This window comes from Typopeltis vanoorti, chromosome 24 (genome assembly GCF_054136105.1).
Source record: "Typopeltis vanoorti isolate ZY-2024b chromosome 24, IOZ_Tvanoo_1.0, whole genome shotgun sequence".
NCBI lineage: Eukaryota > Metazoa > Arthropoda > Arachnida > Uropygi > Thelyphonidae > Typopeltis > Typopeltis vanoorti.
Window position 1 is genome coordinate 16,860,851 of NC_143572.1, and position 22,077 is coordinate 16,882,927.

General features: G+C 35.0%; 1 protein-coding gene across 1 annotated transcript in view; it reads right to left on the reverse strand.

Moving 5' to 3' along the window:
* The window catches only part of Rpt5 (26S proteasome regulatory subunit Rpt5), a 137,489-nt gene that overhangs the window by 89,785 nt on the left and 25,627 nt on the right, over positions 1 to 22,077 (reverse strand). Inside the window, exons 3-4 of the mRNA XM_090414090.1 lie at positions 10,477 to 10,602; positions 3,972 to 4,079 (exon numbers count right to left, since the gene is read on the reverse strand). Of these exons, the coding sequence (XP_090270216.1) occupies positions 3,972 to 4,079; positions 10,477 to 10,602 (234 nt within the window). The remainder of the gene's footprint in view (positions 1 to 3,971; positions 4,080 to 10,476; positions 10,603 to 22,077) is intronic.

Genomic DNA, 22,077 nt, shown 5'->3' on the forward strand with positions numbered 1-22,077 from the left:
TTCTAACTGCTGACTTACAACTCTACTGAGCTACACAGGATCATGCACACCACGGCACTTTGCCGCATGAAGGTAGAATTAATTTTGAGTCTAATCGGCTACAAGAGGAAATTTTTCTAAGCTTTTTTTCGACCGGTTCCCAGGTTAGTCTATCTCTGGCATGGACAAGCGGGTTTTTTCTCCCGGAAACTCGGGTTTTTCGTCCCGTAAAATCAAGAAAATTGACCATAGAACCCACATTACTTCAGACATTAAATATGAGTGTTAGGGACCACAAGATGGCAGTACTTGTTGAGCCATCACTCTTCACTGCGTGCTGCTTAATTAGTGATAGCCTTGCTATCTCTGATTGGGTACCAGTGGAAATTGAACTGCCCACTCAGTCTCCAAAAGTTAGATAGGGCTAAAAACAGCCTCGCCTACTCCCTATATACACAGGAATAAAAAAGGCGTTAGCTGATTTTTTTTTTCTTTTCTGACTTACAACTCAAATAAAGATTAAGTATTGCTTGATATAATGTCCCATCGACACCATATAACTGTAGTGTATTGAATATAGCTTCTCTCTTGGCACCTTGACATATGCCTTTTCCAAATCGACAAAACTTAAATACAGATCTTTGTTATATTCCCATGATTTCTCCACTATTTGCCATAAAGTGAAGATTCTGACAGCCTCTATTTGACCTGAATCCAGCTTGTTCTTCCACAATTCTTCTCAACCGTTTCTCACATATACTTGCAGAAATCCTACCAGGCACTCAGTAGGGAAATACTTCTGTAATTCTCACATTCAGTTTTATTTCCCTTTTTTATATATGGGTACTATGAGAGCTCTACTCCAATCATCAGGAATTCATCCCTCTGTCCAGGCATTCTGAACTATGCAGTGCAGCCACTATAAGAATTTTATACCACCATATTTCAGCATTTCTGGTCGAATATCATCTACTCCTGCTGCCTTTCCATATTTCAAGCTTTTGGTGGCTTTTTCTACTTCAAGTATAGATGTGTACTCCTGACTGTATGTTTGTTGAGTGTTTTTTTTACCTCTGTGCTATCACTGCTTGTTTTATTTAGCAATTTTTCGAAGTAATTACTCCATACTTCAAGGATATCTTTTACCCCCCGTTTTCATGTCACCTTTTATCATCTCTAACTCCTTTTACAGCACTCTTTCCTCTGTTTCTAAGCTTCTTCAACAACCTCCAGACACTCGAGGCTCTATTTGTGGGGAAACAAAAAAAAAAAAAAAAAACTTCCTAACATATCTCCTACTACCTCATTTCTATATCATCGGTTGTCAATTCACCCGATGATATAGAAATGAGCTTTTTTCCCCCAAAGATTCTTATGTTATTTTTTAAATATGTAAATCTTTGGCCAGTAAAGTATTTACTTATCATTTAATATTCATTCTATATATATTCCTTCTTATGAACGTAACTCTCGCTTAAAGCATTATTTCTAAGGCAAATAAACTCCCGCTTTATGAACGGTCGCCAGGAACTACCTGTATTGAATTAGACAACAGAATCAACAAAGCTAGCATGGTAGGAAGTGCTGAATAAATTTATATGGAATAAGAGAGAAATTAGTCAAAACACTAAATTAGTTATATACAAAACAGTATTCAAACCAATTTTAACTTTCGGATCTGAGAGCTGGGTTAGAAATAAAGCACTTGACCTAAGACCAGAACCACATATATAAGATTCCTGAGAAAGATTAGGGGCATGAACAGATGGAAACAATGGCAACATCATATTAAAAATGAGGATATTAGGAAAGTACTTGACATTACTAGAATCCAGGAATGTGTTAGCAGAGCTAGAGGTGGTATGGTCACTTAACAGAATTGAAGAGGAAAGATTAGCAAAACAACTGTTCTCTGCCAGGTTGGCAGGAAAACGACCCAGAGGAAGACCAAGATATAGGTGGATTGATAAGGTACAAAGTGCCTTAGACAATAGAAATATAAGATCTGATAATGTTAAAGTCTTGACAAGTAACAGACTGATTTGGAGGAAAATTGTAGATAGGAAGTTAGTAATGAAGTAACTTTTTCATGTAGTACTATCATCTCCTGTACACTCCGTTAGGGTACATGTCAGGAATTTCATGACGATGATGATGATATTCATTTCCTACCCTGCTGTTTGTTCAGATCTCCAAAAGGATGCACTTTTACTTTACATCAGCAAGTGCTCTATGAATTGGAAAATTCCTCCATTTCTTTCTTAGTAATCTTCTGTGAGAGAACACAGGCACAAATAAGTCTCACTGTCCAATTTCCCATTTTGATGTTGGTCCATATAACTCTTTTTGATATCACCTGTGATTATCCTTATGTTTATTTCATTCATTCATCAGAGGCTTTAACAGGTACTTAAATACACAGCCTTCCAAGTATCCTTGGATTTCTAAACTATAATACAAAGATAAGATGGTTACCCCTATGCCTCAAAGTATTCTTGTCTGTAAATTGTGTGTTTTCTACTGGCCGATTTGCCTGTTCTGAGGGATGAAAAAAAAACCAGTTTCTCGGAGAAAAAAATCATCTACCTCCATATAAGACCAGCTAAAGGGAGTTAACTGGTCTCCATATAAGACCAGCTAACTCCCTTTAGTCGAAAGAGACCAGATAAAGGTTCCTCACATCATGGATGGGAATCGAACCTAGGTCTTTCCGACCGAAGGACTTTGTCTATATACCAACTGAGCTACAGAGGCTCTTATCCTTATGTTTAGCATTGAATAATCATAGCTATTTCTTCCTTTTTTCCTTATCATTATTGCCCAAATATAACACCTTATATTCAGTTCATTTTCATTTCTTGTGTTGATGATGCCTATCTTGAATTATTCTGATGCTGTGTTGGAGTTTGTTTCGTAGATGACTGTTATTTTGGTTCCTTTATGAAACCGGCAGGGCTTTAACTTGGTGATGGCCCTGCTGGTATAAAATTCCACCATATTTTACCATCATTTTGTTTTGGTTAAAGACAATAAGAATACAATTAAGTATTCTTATTGGCCAACCTTGTTCATTTAATATCTAGAGAGATACCTACTTAGGATTGGACATTAGGTCTGAAGCCCAATCAGTTGTTATTTCTTATGTAGTAGTCTCTTCTCCCAGTTATCTAGCTTTGACACTTAAGCAACTCCATAATAATTCTTAATTTTCTTTAATTTATTCTATCTTACCGAATATGACAGCAGAATGTTTACATAGTTATCCAATAAATAATCATACCTATCCTTCTATATAGACCTATTTATCAATTTTCATTATTACCAAAGAGTAGTTCCCATCTTCCCTTTCATGTTTGGCTGAATGGCATTCTTATAAACTGGATGTTGCTTATGATGATAGAGAAGTTAATCGCATTTGTACTATTTGAAATAAAGATATTAAAACATGTAGTTTAATATATTTATTTCAATTTACAATGCCAATTTTCCCAAGAACAAATGAATGATTTATTTTGTAAGCAAATTTTGGATACATGTCAAGAATGTTCATCACATCAGCCACATCTACACTATTATCAGTTGTAAAGGTTAATTATTAATATTTATATTATTTAATGATTCTGTATTGTAAATACATAATGATTTAAATAAACCATAGTAAAGTAAAATAAATCCTTAATTAAAGAAAACGTTTTGTCATGTATAGACAAATCAGAATTAGTAAAACTAATTAATTCAGCACTAAAACAATTTTGTTTATGAGATGATTTCAAGCATCAACTGATTCATAAATAAATTTAGAGATGAGTATATAGTGAAAAGATTGCACCACATCACATTGCACAGTTTGTGGTGGTACCATTCTACTCTTTACCTGAACAAAAATGATCATTATAGAACTATTCAATTCTCTTTGCTTAAATTTAAATAAAGTATTATTATTATTATCACTACACCAATCCAAGTATTCTATGTTTCTATGGAGTACTTACTTGTCGTGTTGAAGTTTTAATAACAGCACATTTTCCTTTGCGCTGGGCATCAAGATCAACATTTGCACCATCCTCTTCACCTAATTCTTGTGGATCAACATCCAACAGCTATATGATAACAACAACTTCGGTGAATATAGTTAAAAACCGATATGAGAATTCTAAGTATTCAAATATTTTGTTATGGTGGCTTATTCATATTCAAAATGAATGACTACAATTTTTTAAGACAAAAATCACAACTCCTTGGCTAATTTTAAAAAAAAATTATTTGCATCACTGCAATATTTTACTCCCTGAAAATTACTTTTTCTGGTAATCAACAATCAAAACCTTAAAAGCGCTACCATACAATAAGTTGTTTGAAATTGCTAACAATATCCCTTTACAGTAAAATAATAGTAGAATTATTAAACAACACCGACTTACTCAATATCATTCTCCAGTTACCCAATCCTGTGACAAACATGCTTAATCCTACAGTACTGTCATTTATTCAGGATTTGTTGTTAGTAATAAATAAATAAATAAAATGGGAATTGCTGCTTGACAAAGACCATCCTTTGCTTTTGAAATTTAAGGGAGAGAAAAAAAAAAAAAGTGAAATTTCTGAAAGTAAGCCTTGTGGTAATCTTATAATAGCTTTCGCTTCCTTCTTTTAAACACATTATAATATTTAACAGCACAGCTCCAAATGAATTAATTTCAAGGAGTCTTGTTAAAAGGTGTAGAGTAAATGGTCAGTGTGTTTAATGCTGATGTGAAATCACTGATTTTTGTTGTTTCATTGTTATTTTCATAGAATAATTAATTTTTACAGTAATCTTACTGCCGATTTTCATGTATTAATAGTATTTGATATATTTCAATATATACTGAGTATGAATTAACTTTGGAAATATCCACACTAAAGCAAACCATTAGACAGAGGATGAGGGAATTATTAAAAATTGAAAAGCAATTAGAGAAGAATTTGAAGAACATAAATGACAAGTAACAAAAGGAGAAACAAAAAAAGCACTGAATCAGGTAAGTTATTGGGTAACGATTACCAGGTAGGTAAAATCGAAATCTGCCTAGCACAGCATGGAACAGATACAGACCACAATATCCTATGGTTTGAAACATGCTTAAATAACTGATGGCAGCATAAATTTGAACATTTGTTTAGAGAAAGCACAGAGGCCTTATTATCACTACACCAACACAAGTATTTTAAGTTTCTATGGAATGCTTACTTGTCATGTCGAACTTTTATTAACAGCACATTTTCCTTTCTTTACCTTGCCATCCAAACACATATCTTTCCCTTATCTAAGATAGGGGAAAGTCTTATTCTAATCACACATCAATAATTTTATTTTAAAATAACTAATGAATAATTAATATCACAATATTCCCTCAGTTATACCAATGTGTCGTTTTATGTACGACATCACATGGCTCTTATTTTTTTAATCAATCCATTGTTCATGTTCTACCTTGTAATTAACTATTGTCACCACTGATGATGGCATGTAATATTCAGGCTGAAATATAGTCTTAAATAAATAGTATTACTTATTCTTTCTGGTTTTTTTTGTGCTAATTAAAAGAAACCATCAACATATCAGTATCTTTGGAGGGACGGTGAAGATTTGAGAAAAGTTGGTAAGAGATGCATACAGAAATGGACTGACAGTGAATCTATAATTTGTAACGAATAGCTGGATTTACTAAGGGAAGGTCATGTTTGAGTAACTTTATCTCTGAAATGACATTGTGGCTGCATCTGCAATGTCATTTCCCTTAATTCCAATGTGGCTGGGAATCCAACACAACTGAACATCGAAATTTAGGGTCTTTATTTTGTGCAAGTGTTGAAAAACTCCAAGCACTGGATGTGGATCAGATACCAGAGAGGAGTAGTCTGTAAAGAACTCAAAGAGTCTGTACAAATTACACACTTCTGGTAGGAATGTTTTTTGATATGCAAGTGCAAGCTGAATGGCATGCAAGCTTGCACTTATAGTTACTGCAATCAGGTGGGATCTGGTTAGAAATTGTGATGTTAAAGAACACAGCCAACAGAGATCTCTGATCTTGAACTATCAGTATAGATGAGCAAGAAATCAGAGTGGGCTACTCTGCATGCTTTGAGCAATTGAAGGTAGACAGATGAGGGAGTATGAGACCTGTAGTTGACAGAATGAGAGGTTGTAGTATGAGGTTCAAGCCTGCCATGGAGGAATGCTGTTTTGTTTGATGTGGGTAATGTTGTCAGTACTCATGCCAATAGCTTCAATAGCCTCTTTAGCGCACATACCAAAAGGAAGGATGCAGTATGGCATGCACGACACAGGACCTTCCAACGTAGAGAAAAGAGACTAGTCCGTGATCTGCAAGGGACTTTGTTTTTAGGCCATAATTAAGAGACGTATATTTTTGTCTAAGTGTTAGAGGGGGGGGGGGCTCATTTTATTCAACATTAAGGCTTTGAACGAGTGATGTGAAAAAGCACCACCAGAAGATACCTTGATGATGGATTGAGTTCACCCACCAGAGTATGCTCTCCCTTACATAACTGTAAACCTGGGATCCATAATCAAGCTTTGAACATACAAGTGCACAACAAATGCATAGCAAGGAACCCCAATCAGCAGAGGATAGAGTATGGAGCAAGTTCAATGTGGTTTTTTTTTTTTTTTGCACTTATCCTAAAGATGACAAATGTGCATAAAGAAAGTGAACTTTTTATCAAGTATGAGTCCCAGAAACTAGGCCTCTGGAACTATGGGATACTAGCTTGTCCTATTCTTAAATCAGGATAGGGGTAAAGTGCGTTTCTGGGAGAAGTGTACACAGATGGTTTTTCCAGCAGATAACCTGAACCACGATAAACAGCCCATAAAGAGACGACGGATTGCTTGTTGAAGTTATCTTTCAATGACTTGCATGTTGCAGGAGAGGAGTGAGAGTATATTATGAAATCACTGACATAAAGATAATTGCTTACTGTGGCAGGAAGCTGTTAAAGTAATCAAGTTCACTTTGATAGCAAAGAGAGTCACACTTAAGTATAGCCTTGAGGAATTCTCTCTTCTTGATGATATGGTCGAGATAACATGTTACTCTCCTGGACTCGGAATACATGGCTGGGAAAGTTCTTAATAAAAACAGGAAGGTATCCCCTTAGACCAAGATTAAACAGGTCCTTTAACATGCCATATCTCCAGGCTGTATCCATATTACAGAACAGTGAAACCACATGTTCTCATTTCAGGAATCAGTCTGGTATCTCTACCTCTTCCAATACAGAAGAAATATTTTGCATTCCTATCCCTTATGTGTAAGGCGTTTCTGAATATGTAGTGAAAGTTTTAAAACCAATGAATATTTTTGTTGCCTTTTGCCCAATCAGAAAAATCTTCACCTTTCTTGCTTCTCTTAAGGACAAGCTTCCACCTCTAAATTTTCCAGGTGTCTACCATATTCCTTGCTCTTGTGGGTAATCTTATTTTGGGCAAACTGGAAGATTTGCTTTCATTCATCTAGAAAAACACAAGTCTTATACTAAATACCATGAGCCTAAACAGTCTGGATTTCTGAGCCTACTATTGACACATAATTTATTGGAACAAGATAAGTCCTTCATAAAAGTTGTTTCCTCATAGAACATCTTTATAAAAAAAACATGTGAAACTTTCCTTTATTGTTCTAACTTGGTGCGCATATATCCCCTTTATGGGAGATATTACTTTTTAAATCTGCTAATCTTTCATAACTTCATTTATGTATATGTATGCATAGGCATTGCCAGTACAGGATCATAGAATGGCAATTCTAAAATATATATATATAGACACACACACACACATATAGTTGATCCTTGAACAACATGGGGTTAGGGGTGTGAACCCCAGCATTGTTCGAAAATCTGCATATAACTTTTGACTACCAAAAAACTTAACTGCTAATAGCCTACTGTTGACCAAAGCCTTGCAGTTACATAAACAGTCGATTATCACATATTTTGTATGATATGTATTTTTTGTAACGTGTTTTGTCAAGTTATTTGAAACGTTTTGAAACTCAGGAGCAACCCTGAGTGTCGAGACTTCAAAATTCGAGTCATCAGAATTCAAGAACCAGCCTATCAGTCTGCAACTTGGGGGGGGGGGGGGGGGGGCACAGGTTCTGGAGGAGCAGATCCCCCTTTCGAGTTTTCCAAATTCAATTCACCAGAATTCAAGGAGAACTGGCCTACCAGTGCGGAAATAGGGGGGATAGGTGCCAGGGTGAGCAGAACCCCCTTTCGAGTCTTCAAAATTCGAGTGATCAGAATTCAAGGAGAACTGGCCTACCAGTCCGGAACTCGGAGGGGTTGGGTGCCCAACCCCTAAAATTATTTTTCCAAAAATTATAAGAGGTTATAAGTTTTGGAAAACACTTTGAGGAAGTCTGTTCCAGAGAAGAGAGGTAAATGAAATAAAAGAACAACACATTTTCATTGTTGAGCAATATTTTAAAAATAATGAAGGTTATTCGAACAAAATCATCTTCAGTGATGAGGCTCATTTTCTTCTTGATGGCTTCATTAATCAACAAAATTGTTGCATTTGGGGTTCAGAAAATCCACAATTGATTGTTGAGAAACAAATGCATCCACAACATGTCACTGTTTGGTGTGGATTTTGGGCTGGAGGCACCATCGGTCCATTCTTCTTCGAAAATGCGGCTGGTAAGGCAATAACAGTTAATGGTGCTCGCTATCGCGACATGATAATCCAGTTTTTTGTGCCTAAATTGCAAGATATGGATGTGGACAACGTGGTTTCAACAAGACGGTGCCACATGTCACACAGCCCAAGAAACAATTCGATTACTGCATGAGTCATTTCCTGGTCATGTAATTTCCCGTTTTGGTGATCAGAATTGGCCGCCCAGATCATGTGACTTAACGGCGTTGGACTTTTTTCTTTGGGGTTTTTTGAAGTCTAAGATTTATGCCAACAAGCCCACGACCACCCACACCTTGAAGGAGGAAATTGAGCGCTGTATCAACGAAATTCAGCCACATTTATGTAAAACGGTCATGGAAAATTTCAACAAAAGAGTGCATATGTGCCAGCAAAGCCGTGGAGGCCATTTATCCCATATGCATAACCCTATACTGTATACTTTATGAATCAATAAGAAATTACAATTTTTAATTAAAAACCTGTGTTTTCTATCAAAATTACTTCTTGCGTGAATTTTGGGATACCCTGTAGAAGAGATACAGAGTTGAAACAGTGCATCTGTGAGGGATGGATAATCTATGAGCTGAACTGCTTTCATTTGGATAGCACTGATAATTTTAAGGGAGGTTCTGGGTGCACTACTCAAACATGTGAGCAGCATTCTAAAGATGGGCAGCTTTTTGGGATTTGTAGAACATTAGAAGCCAGGTGGATGAATAACATCTTAAATGGAAAATAATGCCATTTTTTTTTTTTAAGAGGCTGAGGAAGCTACTGATGTGATGTCTTTATGACAGGACAGGTAAATGTCCATCCAAGAAAGAGATCTAATCTTATTTGGTGATATGTGTATTACTGAAGGTAAACAATGGTGAGTTGAAATCCCTTTTGCTAGGAAAAAGGCAAGACTGCATTTTGGTGGCACTGAAGGGTGACCAGGTTATCCTTGCCCCATAAGGATGGTATGGAGATCAGTGTTAAAAGGTAACAATTGGAGATGATCTTGAAGTTTGGGATGCCTGTGCATGGCATGCTTTGGTAAAAGAGAGAGGATGCCATTCACCATGATAAGTAGTGAATAAGCAGAGAAAGCTGGCTATCCAATTGTAGATGGCAAAAAGACCAAAGGATGTTAATTTGCTTAGCAAATTTTGATACCAAACATGATCAAAAGTCCTGGAAATGCAAAGAGAGACAGTAAGTTTCTTCACATTTTTCCATGGCTCGTACCCAGTGATGAGTGATGAAGGCTAAAAGGTTAGCTGCAGATCTAGGTTGGTGGAATTCATACTGGTCATCACTGATTTAATGATAGACCTCTTTGGATTGCACTTGGACAGCAGGCATTTATCTTCCTTTTTTTTTTTTTTTTTTTTTTGGAAGAGGTTGGATATATGCTTGCTTCCATGAGATAAGCATCAACTGAGTATAGAAGATTGTAGAGATGACAAAGGAAAGGTTAACTGTGGAGCATAACCTCCGAGTAAAACTGGAGAGATGCCATTGGGAGAAAATAAAGCATGCAAGCTGTAGAAAGAATTTTCCTAGTGAATTTTTTCTATGGAATCTTTTGTTCCACATATCTGAAATATAATAACAATTTGTTTATAATGAATGTCTGTGTAAGAAAAGATTTTCTGTAATTACTAAAACATCCTGTGTGTTATGATGAAAAATAAATAAATAAAAAATCAACAACTTAATAAATTTAATTATTCTAAGATTTGAAAATTTATTGTGAAGGACACTTTCAGAATATCAATCTTTTGGCACATAGAATTTACCTCTATGACGTTGGAGACTAGATACGGTAAAGTTTTGTTAACTTTAATCTTTTCGTTGTTTTCTTTAATTTTTTCTTTCTGTGCTTGCAATTCATGAGATATCCTCATAACTTCACTTTTCATTATCTGAAATATAAAAGCCATGGGATTAATCATGCATGTTTAAACAACTGATATATTTCGAATGTGAAAAAAAAAAAAAAAAAAAAAAAAAAAAAAAAAAAAAAAAAAAAAAAAAATGCGTGCTTCATATAATAATAAATTGCGTTGAAATTTCTATGATTGTGACTAACATCTTAACAACCTTAATTTAATTAATGTTTATATCGCCGAAATGAAGCCTGTTGGCTCTTTATATTTAAATATCTTAACAACCTTTTCACTTTTGGTGATATATAAGAATCAGTACATACATCAGTAAGCAATTACCTATGAATTCCATGAATTCATAAATACTACGTTATCTATCAGTACTCTAATCCAAATGGATAACAATAGTATCCAAATTATATTAACTCCAATGGACACTTCACATCCATGTAATTAATGATGTATATACACATCAAGGCACTTTTGCTGCATCAATCCACATAGATCTAGTCCTTCTATGAGTCCTTTTTTTTCTGCCATCTTAGTGTCAAATACCAGCTTTGATACTAGGATAAGCTTTCAATTCCCAATTCTGTTCAGGTGGTCAAACTACGTAAGATTATTAACTCTGCTCATACATTCTTTAATGTTAACAATGTTGAGTTTCTAAATATCTTCAATTTTATGTGATTTTACAATCTATTTACCATTCTTAAATTTTCTCCAAATGCTAATATCTGTCTCCAGATGTCTTATAGAACAAGTAAAGTATTTCAGCTATTTATGCACATTTTCTAACCCAAATGCAAGATTAATAAGTTAAAATTGGTTTCAACACTATTTTGTATAGTTACTTTGGTGTTTTTTTCTCTCTCATACCATCATCATCAAATTCCTGATTTGTAGCCTCAAGGGGTGTACAGGATATGATAGTACTACATGAAAAATTTACATCATTAATAATTTCCTATCTACAATTTTCCTTCAAATCAGTCTGTTACTTGTCAAGACTCCAACATTATCAGATCTTATATTTCTATCGTCTAAGGCACTTTGTACCGTATCAATCCACCTATTTCTTGGTCTTCATCTGGGTCATTTTCCTGCTATCCTGGCAGAGAACACTTGTTTTGCTAATTTTTCTTCACCCATTCTGTTTAAGTGACCATACCACCTGAGATTAGCTCTACTAACGCATACCTGGATGCTGACAATGTCAAGTTCTTTCCTAATATCCTCGTTTTTAATATAATACATTGATGCTATCTGTTCACTCCTCTAATCTTTCTTAGGACTCACATATCTGCAGTCTCTAGTCAAGTGTTTTACTTCTGACAGAGAGCTCTCAGATCCGTAAGTTAAATCTGGTTTGAACACCGTCTTGTATACAGCTAATTTAGTGTTCCGACTAATTTCTCTCTTATTCCATAAGAATTTATTCAATTGACTTCCTACCATGCCAGCTTTGTTGATTCTGTTGTCTATTTCTATATTTAATTCACCATCTTCAGTAAAAATCGTGCCTAAGTAGCTGAAATGTTTTACTTGTTCCACAGATTCTCCGTTCACAACACAGTTGACATTTTCAACGATGCTACCTATTTTCATTGTCTTTGTCTTTTTATTGCTGACCTTCATACCATACCTATTACAACAGTTATTCAATTTAGTCAGGGAATCTTGCAAACTTGTAGTGGAATTATTGATAAGTATAACATCATCCGCATAAAGCAAAGAGCTGACATTAACATCTCCAATTCTGATATCATGTTTAATACCACTTTCCTTCATAATGTGATCCATATAGTTAATGAATAACAGAGGGGATAATGTACATCCTTGTCTCACACCAGATTTAACATTACACCATCTTCTTGAACTTCCTTCAATTCTAACCGCCGACTTTCAACTCAAATACAGACTACGTATTGCTTGATATAATGCTCCACTGACACCATATAACTGTAGCGTATTGAATAGCTTCTCTCTTGGCACCTTGTCATATGCCTTTTCCAGATTGACAAAACTTAAATACAGATCTTTGTTATATTCCCATGCTTTCACAACTATCTGTCGAAAAGTGAAGATCTGATCCTGACAGCCTCTATTTGGCCTGAATCCAGCTTGTTCTTCACCAAGCTTTTCTTCCACAATTCTTCTCAGCCATTTCTCAAGTATACTTGCATAGATCTTGCCAGGAACACTGAGTAAGGAAATATCTCTATAATTCTCACATTCAGTTTTATTTCATTTTTTATATGTGATTACAGTGGCTGCACTATACAGTGCATCCACTGTAAGACTTTTATACCACCATACTACAGCATTTCTTGTTGAATATCATCTACTCCTGCTTCCTTTCCACGTTTAAAGTCTTTGATGGCTTTTTCTACTTCAAGTATGGATATGTATTCCTGCTTGTATGCTGGTTGAGTGTTTTTTTAACACTGTGCTATCACCACTTGTTTCATTTAGCAATTTTTTGATGTAATCACTCCATATTTCAAGAATATGTTTTTCTCCCGTTTTCATGTCATCTTTATCATCTCTAATTCCTTTTATAGCACTCTTTCCTCCATTTTTAAGCTTCCTCAACAACCTCCAGAATATCTTACCACCTTCTTGATATTTATTTTCTATGTTCTTGCCAAAGTCCTCCCACGACTTTTGTTTAGCTAGTTCTGCACAGTGTTTCACTTTCTTACATTTGTTTCTATATTCTCTAAGAGCACAAGCTAACTTATCCAAAAACTTTTGATGTGCTTTCTTCTTTTCCTTCACTACCTCTTTAACTTCCTGTGTCCACCAGGGAGTTCTAATTTTTCTATCCTTGCAGACAACCTCACCCCACATGCCTCTCTGGCTGAATCAATCAGGGTTTCTTCAAGGCTTGTCACTGAATCTCCAAGGTTTGGTTCCTGTTCTCAAACTCTTTCATTTTTTCTTCAATAATATTTCTGTATTTTAGTCTACAGTTCCCATCTGAGAGCTGCTCAACTTTTATTCGCTTTAAAACTTTCTTACATGTTATTCTTTTCAATATGAAATTCAATTTTATCCTGCTCAAGACTAAATAGTGATCACTTTCAATTTCAAATCCTGTGTACACTCTGGTGTCCTGTACAAGGGAGAAAACATCACTATCAACAATAACATAATGAATGAGACTTTTCTTATTTCTTGCCTCTTATCTCCATGTGAATTTGTGCACATTTTTATGTTGGAACATAAAAGTGTCCATGTCCTGAGCAGAAATCCAACAAATATTTGCCATTATTATTAGCTTTTCTCTTTTCTCCAAATTTTCCCAAAATATTTTTGTATGTCTGACAATCATTTCCTAGTCTGCTATTTAGATCCCCAACAAGGACCAACTTTTCCTTTTTCATTGTGTCAGATGCTTTCTCTAAATCCTCAAAAAATTCTTCCACTTCTACCTTAGTAGAACCTTCTGTGGGACCTTAGGCACAAATAAGTCTCATTGTCCAATTCCCCATTCTGATATTTGTTCACATCACTCTACTTGAGACTGCCTGCCATTCAAGAAGATTGGCCTCGTATTTAGTGTTGAATACAATGGCTACTCCTTCGTTTCCTTGATTGTCATTGCCTGAATATAACATTTTGTATTTATTGCTGAGAAAGTTCTCACCAGTTTTTGTCTTTTATGTTTTAGTCACCCCTATTATGTCAATCTGGTACTTATCTAATTCCTCAGCTAGCTCCATTTCTTTGCCATTCAGGCTTCTTATGTTGATAGTACCGATCTTTAACTTTGGTGATGTTGAGTTGGGGTGTATTTTCAGATTTGTTCCAGTAACTGACTTTTCACTGTTCACCTTGGTTCCCTGGTGAAAACAACGGGGGTCTTGTTTAACTGGGCGACGCCCCAGCCGGCTAATAAGAATACAATTTGGTCAGCTAAATCCCAAATTGGCAGCTCATCCTCATTCATTCAGTATCCAGATACCCAACAGTGTGCACCAAGAGAAGGTGAGGATTGGACATTAGGTCAGAAGACCTGGTTGGTTCTCCGCATTCCTTTAAAGGCTATGTGGAGGTCTCCTCTCAGTTATACAGCTTTGACCCTTAAGCAACCCCTCTCATACTACATAACTTTATTCAGTTGACTCCCTACTATACCAGCTTTGCTTTTATATAATCTATTTCTATATTTAATTTGTCATCTTCACTTAAAAATGTGCCCAAATAGCTGAAATACTTTACTTGTTCTATAGCTTCCCATTCAAGATGCACAGCTGATGTTTCAATGCTCCTGTCTAATTTCATCATCTGTGCATCTGTGTTTATGCTCTGATTTACCAGATCTGTTATTACATTTAAACTTTCTCTTGACCCTAAAAACTATAGAGGTATCAGTATACTAAATTCCTGTTACAAAATATATAGCAGAATCTTAAATAACAAACTAATGAAATATTCTGAAAACTTTATTTTAGAAGTACAGAATGGATTTAGAAAAGGACGATCATGTATAGACCCGGCCTTATGCCTAAAATTAATAATAGAGAAAAGAAGGAATACAATTTAGAAACACATATTGCATTTATTGACTTTGAAAAAGCATTTGACAAAATTAAAAGAAACATATTATTTAACATATTAAAAGAAAGACAAATGCCAAATAATATCCTAAAAGCTATCACAAGTATATATGAAAATAATCAAATACAAATAAGATTAAATCACGAGCTATCATATACGACAGAGAGATAAACCAAGGGGTCCGACAGGGATGTCCACTCTCAGCAACTCTTTTTAATATCTACTTAAATGAAATAATAAAACGGAATAAAAATTTACATCAAGGAATTAAACTTTCTCCTACACTCTCCTCTTTGCTGACGACCAAATAATAATTACAAATTCTGAAGATAAACTACAGAAAGCTATTTTAGATCTAAATGAGATATCGAAAGATTATGGTATGATAATATCAACAGAAAAATCAAAAACTATGGCCTTTAAAGGACTAAAATAATAATAAAATCCAGCAAGAACTAAAATAGATAGATAACAAGATCTTAGAACAGGTGAATTCATTTAACTACCTAGGATGTACGATCACATATGAAAATGAAAAAGATATAAACGTAAAAATTGCAAAATATTTAAAAATAACAGGTGTAATTAACTCTATATTTAAACCAAACCTAGTTCAAATACAAACCAGACTAAAAGTATACAACATTAGCCCTACCAGTCTTAATGTATGGAAGTGAAATCTGGACCATAAAACAAAAAGACAAAGATTAACAACAGCAGAAATGAAGTTTATGAGAAAAACTGCAAAGTCTACCCTATTTGATCACAAAAGAAATTATGAAAGAATTAAACCAAGAACCAGTAATAGAAAAAATTAAAAAATATAAACATAAATGGATGGAACACGTTCAAAGAATGAAAACAGAAATATTACCAAAACAAGCCGTAAAGTACAAGCCATTAGAAAAAAGAAAACCAGGACGTCCTCTTAAACAATTCAACGATGACTTCTAAGGCCGGAACAGACCATGCTAGGCCTAAATCCTTGATACGCATGATGATGAAGAACTTTCTCTTGGCATTGTGTCATATTCCTTTTCCAGATCTACAAAAATTAAATACAGATACTTGTGATATTCCAATGATTTCTAACATATTCTATTTGCCTGAACTCAGCTTTTTCTTAGTTTCTTCTGAAATATGCTTGCATACATCTCACCTGAGACAGTACAGAAATTCCTCTGTAATTCTCATATTGTTTTATTTCCCTTTACATAGATGGGTGCTATAAGAGCTCTACTCTAACTAGAATTTGATCCATTATGACTAGGGCATTTCTAATTAGGCAGTAAAGACATTAAAAATTTTGTACCTCACTATTTGAGCACTTCTGATTTTAATATCTTCTCCAGCTTCCTTTCCATATTTCCGATTTTTGATGGGTTTTTCTACCTGAAATATTGATATGTACTCTGAACTGCATCCCTCCTGATATTTTCTATCACTGTTCTGTTATTTCTTCTTTCATTTAGCAATATCTTTATCTGTAATTTTCATTTCATCTTTATCGTCAGCAATGCCATTCCTTTTTATTATTATTCCCAAGAAAGGGAAAATTGAGGTTTTTAGTGGATTCACTGTAAATGCTATGAACAAATCTAACACTCTTTGACCTTAAGTTCCTTCTTTCACATGCTGCATAAGAAAGTTGTCTCGCAACAATTCCTCTTCATTCTTATTATGAGATTTCTCTTCTATCCAATCAATCAGTCACCTATAATGATCACTTCATTTAGTACCTATAAGGCTAAATTGGCCTTGCATTATATTTACATTATTCCTTCCTTCATTTTTAAGCTTTTCAACAGCTTCCAGATAATTTTGTCACCAAAATATTCCCATGAATTTTGTTTAGATACTTTTGCACATGCTTCTTTCCATACTTTGCTCACTTGCATCTCTGTATTTTCTTAGAACACATGCTGACTTGCTAGGAAATTTTGATAGGCTTTCTTCATGTCATTTTTACCACTGCTACTTTAACTTCCCATAGAGTTCTGATTTTTTTTTTTTATCCTAGCAAACAACTTATCTAATGCCTCTCTTTGTTGGATCAGTCAATATTTTTTTTCAGTTTGCCAACGAGTCTCCAAAGTTTGGTTCTTGTTTTCAAATGCTTTCATTTTTCCTCTAATATTTATGCTTGAATATGTAGTTTTTCTCTGAAAGCTGCTCGACTTTTTAAAACTTTCCTACACACTTTTCATTTCAGTATAATATCTAATTTTATCCTACTCAAAAGGAAACAGTGATCACCTCACCACATGTCCAGAATCAGAATGAGGATATCACTACCAACAATAACATAGCCAGTGATGCCATTCTTATTTCTTGCATTTCCTTTCTTCATGCAAATTTGTGCACATCTTTAGGCTGGAACATGATGTTAGTAATGAATAGTTACTGTCTTGAACAGAAACAAAACATCAGTATCAGGAGTTATGAGCTTTGTTTTTTAATCCATATTTTCCTAAAACTTATATGTTCAGTATCAATTTCCTGTTGTTGTTTGTTTAGATCTCCAAAATAATTTGTTTTTACTTTGTCAGCTGCCATCTCTAACGATCTGAAAAATTCCTACACTTTTTCCTTAGTAGAACCTGTTCTACTAAGGAAAAAGTGTAGGAATTTTGTTCCAGTAACTGACTTTTCGCTGTTCACCCTGGTTCCCTGGTAAAAACAACGGGGGCCTTGTTTAACCGGGTGACACCCCAGCTGGCATGAAATGATTTGTTACAGATTTAGTAGTTTTTCAGTTTTAGTATAATATGGCAAATATTTGTTCAGTAAGCATAAGTAGTATGTGTGATTGCAAGCATCTGTTTAAAATACAGAATCTTTTTCTACATTAAAGCACTTACTTTTATTTTCATACTTCACACACAAAAGCTTGCAGGAAAGGTTGGAATTAGTTTGATATTTTGTATGCAGTTTTTAAGAAGAAGCGCCTGATAGATTGCCGATTTTTTTTTTTCTGCTTTACTGATTTATCATAAATTAACCGGATGTTTTTAGTGGATTCACTGTATTTAGTAAATTTAGAATTATTGTAGCTATATTGATTAAATTTAAGTTGTTTAAAAAAAAAAAACATTTCGAATATCTGAATTAAAACAAATTAGACGATCGATGAGAAAGAGAGAGAGAAAATGTCAAGAGATGATTAAAGAACTCAGAGAGGACAAGAAAAATGTTGAAGCAGGTAAGGTAACAATTAAAATGACAAGAATGTAAGAAAAAAGAAGTAATATGATATGCTGATTCGATCATGAAATTTGTACTTGCTGATGGAGTCACTACTTCCAGATTCCCAGAGGCAAAAATTAGATGTGGCAGATGTAATACAGAAAGAGAAAGGTAAAGGAGGGGTTGGTGCTCGCTGAACTATGATTTAAGTGGCAATAAATATAGTATGAGAGAGGATATAAAAGGATTGTTAAAAGAAGCAAGAAAGAAACAGGAGAGAGTAAAAATTGTTAGCTTATTACTGAGATATGAGAAATGAGTTAAGAAGTAGGGCTGTAATAGCAAATGATTCAAGGTGCAGGCTGTGTGTACAAAAAATTGAGGCAAGTATTTGGATGTGTGGAGTGAGTTTGATGGTAGAAAAGATCTGTATAAGACGGATGGCCTTCACTTGAATGGATTTGGCATCAGGAGAGCCTGAAGAAATTAATTGTGGAGGGAATGGTGAGTGTGTTTGTATAAGTTCAGCTAATGTATACAAATATGATGATATGAATGCCATTGAGCATGGTTATGAATCTGGTGAAAGACTGAAAATTTGAGGATTTAGACATTCTGGTGTGTTTATGGAGAGAAAATAGAAAGGTGCACAAAAGGAGACCCTAGATGTAAGTATCCGAAAAAAGCTGGGAAGAAACATATCTATAAACAAAGGTCAGCAGCATTAAAAACAAAGGGATAAAGTTCATTGCCTTTGTGAATATGTTTTGGCCTAAGGTTATTGGCATCAATGAAATGCTATCAGCATCAAATGTATTAACAAGAATCGAGAATAAAGGGTATAGCATTTTTAAAAAGGACAGAAGAGAAGGGATGGGATACTACTAATGAAAGCAGATGATTTCTGTCAGCTTGGGATAGAAACTAATTAAAGCAATAGGAGTAATAATGTCCATTGTATCAATGAGTTTGAGGCTATCTAGTGCGAAGCTGAGGTTAACAGGATGATATAAATGGTGGAATGTTGCTACAAATTTGGCAGTTAAGCTGATCACTCATTATGAGCGACTTAAATTATCCAAATGTTGATTGGATAGAAGAGAAATCTTATGATGAGAAAGAAAGACAGTGAGCTGCTGCAAGAAAACTTTTGTCAGCATGTGAAAGAAGGAAGTCGAGGAAAAGTGTTACATTTGGTGCTTAAGAATGTAAATGTTTCACCACTAGTCAGTGATAGTGATCACACCATGCTATCCTGAGAAGTAGCTAACTATATGGATGGTTCTACCAAAAACCAATGGTTTCAGGTCATTATATCCATAATACATCAGCTCACCATCCATTTCAAAAATATGGCATTATAAAATTTTTAGTATCCAGAGCACACAAGATTTGTTCTTCTGAAGAATCTCTAAAACAAGAAACAAGAACTGGAAATTATCAAAGAAACATCATCATCATCAAATTCCTGCCATGTACCCTCAAGGGGTGTACAGGATATGACAGTACTACATGAAAAAATTACATCATTACTAACTTCCTATCTACAATTTTCCTCCAAATCAGTATGTTACTTGTCAAGACTTCAACATTATCAGATCTTATATTTCTATCGTCTAAGGCACTTTGTACTGTATCAATCCACCTACATCTTGGTCTTCCTCTGGGTCGTTTTCCTGCCAACCTGGCAGAGAACACTTGTTTTGCTAATCTTTCCTCTCCCATTCTATTTAAGTGACCATACCATCTGAGATTAGCTCTGCTAACTCATTCCTGGATGCTGACAATGTCAAGTTCTTTCCTAATATCCTCATTTTTAATATGATATTGCCATTGATGCCATCTGTTCACGCCTCTAATCTTTCTCAGGACTCTCATATCTGCGGTCTCTAGTCTTTGGTCAAGTGTTTTACTTCTGACCCAGCTCTCAGATCCATAAGTTAAAATTGGTTTGAACACAGTCTTGTATACAGCTAATTTAGTGTTCCGACTAATTTCTTTCTTATTCCATATGAATTTATTCAATTGACTTCCCACGATACCAGTTTTGCTGATTCTGTTGTCTATTTCTATATTTAGTTTACCATCTTCAGTAAAAATTGTGCCTAAGTAGCTGAAATGTTTTACTTGTTCCACAGGTTCTCCATTCACAACACAGTTGACATTTTCAATGATTCTGCCTATTTTCATTGTCTTTGTCTTTTTATTGCTGACCTTCATACAATATCTATTACAACAGCTATTCAATTTAGTCAAAGAATCTTGCAGACTTGTAGCGGATTTATTTAGAAGTATAACATCATCTGCATAAAGCAAAGAGCTGACATTAACATCTCCAATTTTGATATCAGGTTTAATACCACATTCCTTCATAATATGATCCATATAGATAATGAATAACAGAGGGGATAATGTACATCCTTGTCTCACACCAGATTTAACATTAAACCATCTTCCTGTACTTCCTTCAATTCTAACTGCTGACTCACAACTCAAATAAAGACTAAGTATTGCTTGATATAATGCCCCATTGACACCATATAACTGCAGCGTATTGAATAGCTTCTCTCTTGGCACCTTGTCATATGCCTTTTCCAAATCGACAAAACTTAAATACAGATCTTTGTTATATTCCCATGCTTTCTCGACTATTTGTCGTAAAGTGAAGATCTGATCCTGACAGCCTCTATTTGGCCTGAATCCAGCTTGTTCTTCACCAAGCTTTTCTTCCACAATTCTTCTCAACCGTTTCTCAAGTATACTTGCATAGATCTTGCCAGGAACACTCAGTAGGGAAATACCTCTGTAATTCTCACATTCAGTTTTATTTCCCTTTTTATATATGGGTACTATGAGAGTTCTACTCCAATCGTTGGGAATTCGTCCCTCTGTCCAGGCCTTCTGAACTATGCAGTGCAGCCACTGTAAGACTCTTATACCACCATACTTCAGCATTTCTGGTCGAATATCATCTACTCCTGCTGCCTTTCCACATTTCAAGCCTTTGATGGCTTTTTCTACTTCAAGTATGGATATGTATTCCTGACTGCATGCCTGGTCAGTGTTTTTTATCACTGTGCTGTCATCACTGCTTGTTTCATTTAGCAGTTTTTCAAAGTAATTACTCCATACTTCAAGGATATCTTTTTCTCCTGTTTTCATTTCACCTTTATCATCTCTAATTCCTTTTACAGCACTCTTTCCTCCATTCCTAAGCTTCTTCAACAACCTCCAGAATATTTTGCCACCTTCTTGATATTTATTTTCTATATTCTTGCCAAAGTCCTCCGATGACTTCTGTTTAGCTAGTTTTACACACTGTTTAGCTTTCTTACATTTGTCTCTGTATTCTTTAAGAGTAAAAGCTGACTTATTTGCCAGGAACTTTTGATATGCTTTCTTCTTTTCCTTCACTGCCTCTTTAACTTCCTGTGTCCACCAGGGAGTTCTGATTTTTTTATCCTTGCACACAACCTCACCACATGCCTCTCTGGCAGAATCAATTAATGTTTCCTTCAGAGTTTGCCACTGAATCTCCAAGGTTTGATTCCTGTTCTCAAACTCTTTCATTTTCTTTTCAATAATATTTCTGTATTTTAGTCTACAGTTCACATCTGAGAGCTGCTCAACTTTTATTCGCTTTAAAACTTTCTTACATGTTATTCTTTTCAATATGAAATTCAATTTTATCCTGCTCAAGACTAAATAGTGATCACTTCCAATTTCAAATCCTCTGTACACTCTGGTGTTATGCACCAG